The 10,000-nt window shown below is 43.9% G+C and overlaps 1 protein-coding gene across 6 annotated transcripts in view; it reads left to right on the forward strand.

Annotated features, from left to right (window-relative positions):
* Positions 1 to 10,000, forward strand: part of myo18b (myosin XVIIIB) — a 673,005-nt gene that overhangs the window by 33,693 nt on the left and 629,312 nt on the right. For all 6 annotated transcript variants that reach the window (XR_012386577.1, XM_073915215.1, XM_073915216.1 and 3 more), the window contains exons 16-23: positions 1,400 to 1,480; positions 1,693 to 1,813; positions 1,923 to 2,070; positions 4,222 to 4,405; positions 6,929 to 7,079; positions 7,316 to 7,425; positions 7,667 to 7,732; positions 9,047 to 9,175. Coding sequence is in view for 5 of the 6 variants with exons in the window: in XM_073915215.1 (XP_073771316.1) it covers positions 1,400 to 1,480; positions 1,693 to 1,813; positions 1,923 to 2,070; positions 4,222 to 4,405; positions 6,929 to 7,079; positions 7,316 to 7,425; positions 7,667 to 7,732; positions 9,047 to 9,175 (990 nt within the window). In the remaining variant the exon portion in view is untranslated. The remainder of the gene's footprint in view (positions 1 to 1,399; positions 1,481 to 1,692; positions 1,814 to 1,922; positions 2,071 to 4,221; positions 4,406 to 6,928; positions 7,080 to 7,315; positions 7,426 to 7,666; positions 7,733 to 9,046; positions 9,176 to 10,000) is intronic.

Raw genomic sequence — 10,000 nt, forward strand, 5'->3', positions numbered from 1 at the left:
AGCGGCAGTTCTGTGGGCGCAAATGCCTTGTAGATGCCAGAGGAGAATGGCCAGACTGGTTCCAGCTGATAGAAAGGCAACAGTAACTCAAATAAGCACTCGTTACAACAGAGCTCTGCAGAAGAGCATCTCTGAACACACAACACGTCCAACCTTGAGGCGGATGGGCTACAGCAGCAGAAGAGCACACCGGGTGCCGCTCCTGTCAGCTAAGAACAGGAAACTGAGGCTACAATTCACACAGACTCACCAAAACTGGACAATAGAAGATTGGAGAAACGTTGCTGCTCTGATGAGTCTCCATTTCTGCTGACACATTTGGATGCTCGGCTCACAATTTGGCCTCAACAACATGAAAGCATGGATCATCCTGCCTTGTATCAGCGGTTCAGGCTGGTGGTGGTGGTGTAATGGTGTGGGGGAGATTTTCTTTGGGTCCATTAGTACCAATTGAGCATCAACGCCACAGCCTACCTGAGTATTGCTGCTGACCATGTCCATCCCTTTATGAGCACAGTGTATATATAAAAATAATGATATAATTATAATTATATATATATAATTTATAAAATTACATATTTACATGCATGTTTAATTTTACATTGTTTTTTTATTTCTTATATTTCTTCAGATACGAATATCTGTGTCTAAACAAATGAAAATGTATAGTTTAATTATTTTTATAACAATAGTAATAATATAAAATAAATACAATAAATAACAAATAACTTAAAATAGCATTCCTTTTATTTGTACGTTTTACCTGTTTAAAATAGCATGTTTATTATTATTCATTGTACTTTTGCTCTATACTTTCTTTATTAGTGTGTTTATTGATCTAATAATAAAGGGGTGACCTGGACCGGCGGTCTAGGCAAACGGCGACCCTAGCAAGATGCCGCTCTGCGTGATCGCCCATATTGTCTATGTCTAAATCCGCCACTGGGGGTGACGTGACATGATCCTCCTTATCCGCTTGTTAAGTGGTGACGTGTTGGTGACGTATGTAATACTGTTTCCAGGTCCAAGCCGCCACATTTGTTTATGATCACTTTTAATTCCTATCACACATTAAAGTTAATTTTATATAAAATCCTAGTGTGCACAACAATCTCTGGGCTTGCTGCATCACAAATGCCAAAATTTTAACACTTTATAAAAAAATAAATCACTTTCTGGCCATCGGATATTAGGCATGGACATATATATTGCAATCTTGATTTACGTAAGTATTAAATTGCTTTGTAAACGTTAATTATTACCATTTTATGAGTCTCCCCATACAGTTGAATAGAGCACTTGGACCCGGAAGCCGCTTTGCGTGACGTCACACTTAACAAGCGGATAGTTATAATAGCTAGATTGAGATTATGAACATGTTTGTGTATGGTCTGTGCAGGAAGGAGTGCCTGTGGATTTCTCAGCCCCAGAGTCGAGTCCGTCTGAGGTGGTGTGTGCCATCGACCAACCAGGACTGCAGGTTTCACACACTCTCTACACACAGCAGATAAGTCACAGTCACTAATGCACTTCAGCTTCACAGTGTGTGTGTGTGTGTGTGTGTGTGTGTGTGTGTGTGTGTGTGTGTGTGTGTGTGTGTGTGTGTGTGTGTGTGTGTGTGTGTGTGTGTGTGTGTGTGTGTKTTTGTGTGTGTGTGTGTGTGTGTGTGTGTGTGTGTGTGTGTATTCTCAGGTTCGAGGGCCTGAAGCTGACTCTCGGGGTCTGCTGTGGGTTCTGGACGAAGAGTTGTCGACGGCGGGCTCCAGTGAGAGTGTGGTTCTAGAGAGAGTGTGTCAGTACTTCAGCAGCACAGGTGATCCGCCGTGTGTGTGTGTGTGGTCATCTCATATGTCTGCTGTGTGTGATATGTGTGTGGTCATCTCTCAACTATCTGCTGTGTGTGTGTGTGTGTGTGTGTTCAGTGCGTCAGTGTGAGCAGCCGCTGCAGTGTGAGATCGCTCATCTGATGGGTTCAGATGCGGTCCGCTATGATCTGTCCGGCTGGTTCAGTCTGCTACAGAATAACCCGTCTCTGCTCAACGCCAGCTCTCTGCTGCACAACTCCTCACAGTAAGACTCACACGCGCAGGCGCAGTAACTAATAAAGCATATTACTGTAGATTTCAGCAGGCTGCCAGGGAAATACTCCAGAAGTTTAGCTTGATTTGAATAAATTTAAAGTCTACATTTACCATAGTTTTGGACATGGCCAGACATTTTAGAGTAATTTTTAAATCATGACATTTTAAGCAAAAACAAGACCTCGTGATTTTTATGTGCTATTAATTGCTTATATTCATTCATTCATTCATTCATTCATTCATTCATTCATTTTCTTTTCGGCTAAGTCCCTTTATTTATAAAAAGCCCCAATCAAAGAGGAGAATGTCTGCAGCCCTGCTTCCGTTTTCAGATGTCTCCATTTTCCCCTATCCACACTGAAACGGAGCAGCAGCATTTTAGGCCCCGTTTACACTAGTGCGTTTTAGTTTTAAAACGGCGTTTTAGATCAAAAACTATACGCATCCACAGTATCGTTTCAACGAGCGTTTCTGAACATGTCTCCGTCCACACTACGCCACCAAAAACGTATATCATGTGACCATTTGCACACTCTGGGCATGCGCGTTCTAGTATAAACCGGAAGCATGGTCAGCGCAATAGCCTAGTGGTTAGCGCACCGACATATGGTGCAATAGCACGTCAGGGCATCGCGAGTTCGAATCCCAGTTTGAGGACATTTGCCTACCCTACCCCCTTTCTCTCTCTCCCACTTCGCTTCCTGTCTCAATACTGTCCTATCTAATAAAGGCAAAAAGGCCAAAAATAATTATTAAAAAATAAAATAAAAAAATAAACAGGAAGCATGCGTCTCACTCGGCATTTGGTTATTGTTAGTCAACAAACGCCGGTTGAACAATGAACGCGATGGCAAAGAATGCAAGAGAGGTATTTTTGTGGACAGACGGCGAGGTCGAGTTACTAAACGTAACAAATGAATAACTGCACAATGGCGCCTAAAACAGACAATAGTGCAAACAACGCTCCCATTTCTGTGTCCATGTTGTTGTTTACAGTGAAGGCTGGTCTGCTGTCTTCCGGTAGCGTTAAAGCCATGTGGTATAGTCATGTGATAGGGGCTTGACGAATAAGGGAAGGATACGCTATGACACAAAAACCCCAATCAGGTAGGTGAATGTCGGCAGCCCCGCCTCCGTTTTTAGATGTCTCCGTTTTCCCCCATCGACACTGAGACGGAGCAGCAGCGTTTAATGCTGCGTTCACACCAGACGCGGAACGAGCGTCAAGCGCGAGTGATTTACATGTTAAGTCAATGCAAACGCGCGAATAGACATCCTGCGGTGCGATATGCGCGAATGGCATGGCGCGAATGACGCAAATTGCGCGAATGGCGTGGGGCGAATCGCGCGAATCTCTTGAGTTCGAAAATCTGAACTTCAGCGTACATTCGCACCGCGTTAACCAATCAGAGGCTTGCTCTTGTGGGGGCGTGATTGTGACGTAGAACCTGTTGTCGGTGTTACGAGGGAAATCTATCAGCCTTCACCGACAACAGTTCATCAAACTGGGCTGGGCTCAGTCAGAAGCACCGCTGAAAGCCTCCGTCATCCAGGTTTAGTTTCTGGAGGAGTTTATGAGCTCACAGAGCTGGATGCACCTCTGAAAGGATGTAGTGGACTCAGACACGACCCTAAATGTATCGATGCTGTTTTTCAGTCTTCATAAAGCACGTTAACACTTTTTTATTTTCTTTATAAAATCCATGTTAGCCATTTAGCTATGAAGCTAGAGTCTTCGGGCAGACAGAAGCCCTGCCCATCACGCGAATCCGCGTCTGTTCTGAAGTGAATTTGACACGCGAATGAAGCGAGTAAACTCAAGTGTTCACGCGGCTATTTACGCTCGAATACCTCAATTTATCCGCGCGTTCCGCGTCTGGTGTGAACACAGCATCAGAATGAAAAATGCCTCTCCAGCGTTTCCAAAACATTCCGTTTTTGGCGCTCGAAAACTCAGGCGTAGTGTGGACTGATGGCAAAACCGTAGCAAAACGTATGCATTTTAAAACAAAAACGTATTAGTGTAAACGGGGCCTTAGTAAGAAAATCATTTTATTGTAAACCCTGTCGTGCTGTCAAACCCAGTGTCAGGCAGATGTTGCGTTCACACTAAGAACCTCCTGCTGTGTGTGTTTGTCAGTATGTCGGTGAAGGCTCTGTTTGGGCCGCGGGCGTCCGTTCCTCCGCTCTGCCGGGGTCTGGGCGGTGTGGAGGGTGGATCTCAGCGCTCTCTGGAGAGAAGTGGAGCGGTGCGCAAGACTCTGAGCGCAGGGATGGCGGCCCTCAGGAGACACTCGCACTGCATCTCCATCAAGCTGCAGGCGGTGAGACACTCTTACATTCAACTCAAGTGTATTTGCACAGCGCTTTTCACAACTATTAGCGTTCCAAAGCAGCTTTAAAGGTGCACATTATTCAGGGCTGCACAAACTATCTTTATCACAGATTCGGTCATTCGTGGCATTCCAAGGTATGTTATTCCCAGATAACAACCACTGAATAACACAGACTAATCTGTGAACTTAGAATCACCTCGACCGTCAGTAAATACATACAAATACTTACATCTGTCTCCATCTAGTGTCTGAATAATGCACAGGTTAGTGTATACTTTATCAGCTGTTTTAGGGTGCGTTCACACCTGTGAATCAATTCAGTTGTTCCTGAACAGAGACTACAACTGTTACATTGGTGCTCTTTGCTCTTGGAGCGGTTCGCTTTCACACTGCAAAGTTTCTAATCGGACCAAAAGAGCTAAAACAAGTCACGTGCGAGTAAACTCTCCTCACATTGGTCAGAGTGTCAGGGTTTATTTTGCAGCGTCCCGCTCAGCTGTCAGGAGAGGTGGTGGTTTGGTGGTGATTGACAGGGTGCGCGCGACGTGTCTGAGGAGAGATGCGGTGGGGAGGGGTGAGAAGGGATGCCTATTTGAGGACCGGGAGGGAGACGTGAGATTACCGGGAGATCATCACTCGTTTGCGGGCATCCGGAGACTCGCGAAACTTCCCGCCCTACTCATAATTCTCTCTTCATATAGCCGTATGCCTATTACATATCCATAAAACACTGTGATATAACCGCGCTCGGATCGGATCGCTTTCTCACTGCAATCGAACCGCTCCAGGGTTCGTTTCAATCGAGCCGAGACCACCTCATTCAGGCGATCTCGGATCAATTACTTTGGCGCGGAACAGAGCGCGATTGCCCTGTTCACATATGCCAAACGAACCGCGCTAACTGGGCAATCGAGACTCGTTCCGAAACAAAAGTGTAGGTGTGAAAGCACCCATAATGTCTGTCAGCTTTGTGTTTTTGACTGTTTGTCTCCATCTTGTGTCTGAATAATGCACAGGTTAGTGTATACTCAATCAGCTGTTTTAGTCTCTGTCAGCTTTGTGTTTGATTAAAGATTGAATAAACTATTACAGCTCAGACAAATGTCAAATGTTCGTGGCAAGTATTGGTGTAATAAGTGGGATAAAGTACATCCAGGTGGTTGTTTTTACAGAATAAATCCTTCAGTCTTATACAACAGTGCACTGCTTCACGTCGGATAAGCCTGCCAGGATGTACTCTATCCCTAACTGAAAGCCTAACAGGTTGTTAGCCGGATGTGGAGCACAGCACTGTTGTTTAAGGGTGCTTTCACACTTGGTTCATTTGCCTGGACCGTACTCAAGTTCGATAGTCCCCCCTTGCCACCTACTCTGTTGGTTTGTGTTCACACTGTCTTTTTTCCTTCTGAACCCCGGTACGCTTGCGTCATCGAGCTGCTGTTTTGTTTACAGCCATTGCTAGGTGACGGTCACGAAAGCAAAGCGTCGAAATGGAAAGACTTCCACACATCGCAATCATTCTGCTTTTACTGAATCTTTTAGTTTTGGACATACAGAAAGCGACTCGCGTCTATCTGCTGCAAACATGTTATAAACATTCAGAACATCACACAGCGTCTGCAGAAGCTGTTTTTGGAGGAAACAAGCAGACATCAATGTGTATCACTGTGTTTGCCCTAACTTAGTCCCGTGTGTCACTAAGATACGAAACGTGACACAGACACACACAAACACGAACGAACGTTATGAGAACGATAGTTTGTTGTACAGTTGGCGGTGCACTTCCGTGATTTGGTACGATTGCATTCACATCAGAAGTGAACCGTACCCGAGTTCGCATGAACCGTACCCCAGACCACCTCTTTCAGGCGGACTCGGGTACGGTTCACGGGTGCGCACCCGAGTTCAGAAGACACGTTCACACTAGCTAAAAGTACCGTCCTATGAAGTCAAACAAACCCAGGTGCGGACGAAAAGTGCTAGTGTGAAACTCTATCCTGATTATTACATTTCTACTGGCCACCAAACATTAAAAGTAGAGACAAAACATTGTTCTGAGCTCTAATGGTTTTTAATTATTTAATTAAATCAAGGCTGACGAACAAAAACAGCTGATGGAGTATACACTGACCTCTACATTATTCAGAAACTAGCGTGGCGTGACAGACCAGCAGATGCATATGAATGTGAATGTATAAGTAGATGTATCTGGAAGTTTATGGATGAACGTATTCACTGATGGTCAAATTATTTATGTTATTTAGAGGTTGTTACTTGGGTATAACATCCCTTTGAATGTTGTGACTGACCAATCAGAATGAAGGATTCCAGACAGCCATATAATAAACACAGTTACCCTGCAGTTATCCAGTATATAGTCTCCTTTCAAAGAGGTGCTGTCTATGTGTATTACTCATGCTCACTGACGTGTACTTGTGTATTACTCACACCTGATAAAACCCTTTAAGTCTGCCTTCTATGTGTGTGTGTGTGTGTGTGTGTGTCCTGCAGGATGCTCTGCTGAGTGTGATCCGGCGTGCGAGGCCTGTGTTCCTGCAGTGTTTGAGTGTGAAGACAGATGGAGGAGGCTTTGATGTTCCTGCACTGCGGATACAGCTGAACTCCACACACCTGCTGCCCACACTGCAGCTGTACAGGACAGGTCTCTCTCTCTCTAACACACACACACACACACACACACACGCACTTATGCATATACATGTCTATGTTACTTTCATTTTCGAATACAAGACTTGGTAGAGACAGGTGTGCGTGTGTATGTGTGTGTGTGTGTGTCATACAGTATTCTCTGGAAATAAGCCATTACTTAATAATTTGGATAAGGCAGTGTGTTATTGCTGTGTGTGATCTGTGTGTGTATGTGTGTGTGTTCTGCAGGTTACCCGGAGCACATGTCCCTCAGTGATTTCCGCTGCCGTTTTCAGGCCCTCTCTGCTCCCGTAATGAAGCGATACGGTTCTGTCTTCATTACCCCCGACGAGAGGAAGGTCTGGACGTCCTGCATCGCCAGGACACACACACACACACACACACACCTCATTACCCTCTGCTGAAATGTCATTTCTGTTTAATGATGTCAGATGAGGATGTTATTTATTCCTCTGTTCATGAGCATGTCCATTGATTTGCTGGTTTGTGCTTGACCAGTCCTCATTGACCAGGCCTGCGTGTGTGCGTGTGTGTGTGCGTGCGTCTGTGTGTGTGTGTGTGTGTGTGTGTGTTCATCAGGCTGTGGAGGAGCTACTGATCGACCTGGATCTGGACAAGAAGAGTGTGGTTTTAGGAGCCAGCAGAGTTAGTGTCATGTCCGTCCATTGTTGTCTTCTGTCTTTCTATCTATCTTTCTTTTCTCTCTTCTTTCTGTCTGTCTTTCTTCATGTAGTCTTTTCTGTCTGTCTGTCTGTCTGTCTATCGATTGATCCACCTATCTTTCTATCCTTCTGTCGTTGTCTACTATTTTTTAATCTTCTTTTTTCTCTCTTGTCTCTCTTTCTCTATGTAGTTCTGTCTGTCTGTCTGTTTGTCTATTGATCCATTGGTTGATCATTCTGTCTGTCTTCTCTCTTTTTATCTTTCTTTTTCTCTCTAATTATTTTTTCTTTTTATTTCTTTTTATTTCTTTTTCTTTTTTTATTTCTTTATTTCTAATGTTCTATTTATCATATTATCTATCTATCTATCCATCCATCCATCTCTGTTTCCATCCATCTATCCACCCATCCATCTATTCAAAACCATCCATGTATCTATCCATTCATCTATCCCTCCATCCATCCATCCATCCATCCACCCATATATCCATCCATCTATCCATTCGTCTTTCCATCCATCCATCCATCCATCCATCCATTCATCCATACATCCATCCATCCATCTATCCATCCTTCCATCCATTTATCCATCCTTCTAAAACAATCCATCCATCCATCCATCTATCCATTCGTCTATCCATCCATCCATTCGTCTGTCCATTCATCCATCTAAAACCATCTATCCATTCATCCATCCATCAATCCATAGTTCTTTCTGTCTGTCTTCTCTCTTTTTATCTTTCTTTTTATCTTTTCTATTTGTTTTTTTCTACCCTCTACTATTCTATCTATCATATTTATCTATCTATCTATCTATCTATCTATCTATCTATCTATCTATCTATCTATCTATCTATCTATCTATCTATCTCTGTCTGTACCTATCCATCCTTCCATCCATTTGTCTATCCATCCATACATCCAAAACTATCCAAAACCATCCATCCATCCATCCATCCATCCATCCATCCATCCATCCATCCATCCATCCATCCATCCATCCATCCATCAATCTATTTATTATCTGTTATTCTTTCTTTCTTTCTTTCTTTCTTTCTTTCTTTCTTTCTTTCTACCTGACAATTTATCTTTCTGTTCATCATTCTTTGTTGTTCTAGCTGTCTGTTTTCTGCCTCTCTCTATCTTTTCTTCAGTCTGTCTCTCTATTGTTGTTAAAAATAACCCAGGGGCTCCTGTAGCACAGAGGTTGTATTTTATCCTCGTCCTCTGAAGTTTTGAGGTCACGCTGGCTCTGATGTGTGTGTGTGTGTGTGTGTGTGTGTGTGTGTGTGTGTAGGTGTTTATGAAGCGTGGCGTCCTCAGGTCTTTAGATCAGCAGAGGGATCAGTTGTTGAGTGGTTGGCTGGTGCAGCTTCAAGCCTCGTGTCTGGGTCACCTGGGCCGCCTCAAATACCGCCGCATGAAGGTGAGTGCAAAAGAGAAGCCCCGCCCCCTACTCAACATTCGCCTTCAGTCGGAAGTACATTAACCTACTGAGATCAGACATTCAGCAACTTCCGGTACACTATAATCTTTTATCTTTCAGTAATACCAAAGTCCCTTTAAGGCAAGTCATTTCACTTGGCAGCCATCTTTAAAACACCTCTCGGGCAATCTGTGGTACCAGTGGTTCTCAAACTATGGTACATGTACCACTAGGGCCCTATCATACATCCATAGATATATACACTAGATGTCGCCTGACCTATTGTTGTCTACTGGACGGAATGCGTCAATAGAGCCGCCATCTTGCTACAGGGTAGCGCTCCTTTGAAATGAATGCGGGACCAAGGTACAGTGGAGGACTGTGGCCATGCAAAGCCAGAGATATACACATATACACATATATCTGTGATCGGGAGTTTTCCTGGATGTTAGTATGTAATTTTTTTTTCTAATTACGAAAATTATAATTTTACATCACTTTTCTACATTGATGGATCAGTGACCGCACGGGCATTCCTGACAAAAAGCTTGTGTTTGTGTGTGCAGAAATGTTCTATTCACCCTCCCTGTTAAACTTGATCTAATCATGTCCTGAAACACAGCTCCTCTCCTGCTTTCACTGCTCATACTGACGGAGGGAGCGATTCACTTGTGAATGAATCCCCCGAACGACTCTTTCACTAACGTTAGCCGACAATAACACAAGTTTCTGGCAGCGCAGCATCTCGTTGTCATATTTCTCCTGCATTGTTTGCTGATTTTATTCAACAAAACTAGCATAAGCCGAGTGTTTAGTGCGAGTTGG

Source organism: Danio rerio, chromosome 10, assembly GCF_049306965.1.
Source record: "Danio rerio strain Tuebingen ecotype United States chromosome 10, GRCz12tu, whole genome shotgun sequence".
Lineage (NCBI taxonomy): Eukaryota > Metazoa > Chordata > Actinopteri > Cypriniformes > Danionidae > Danio > Danio rerio.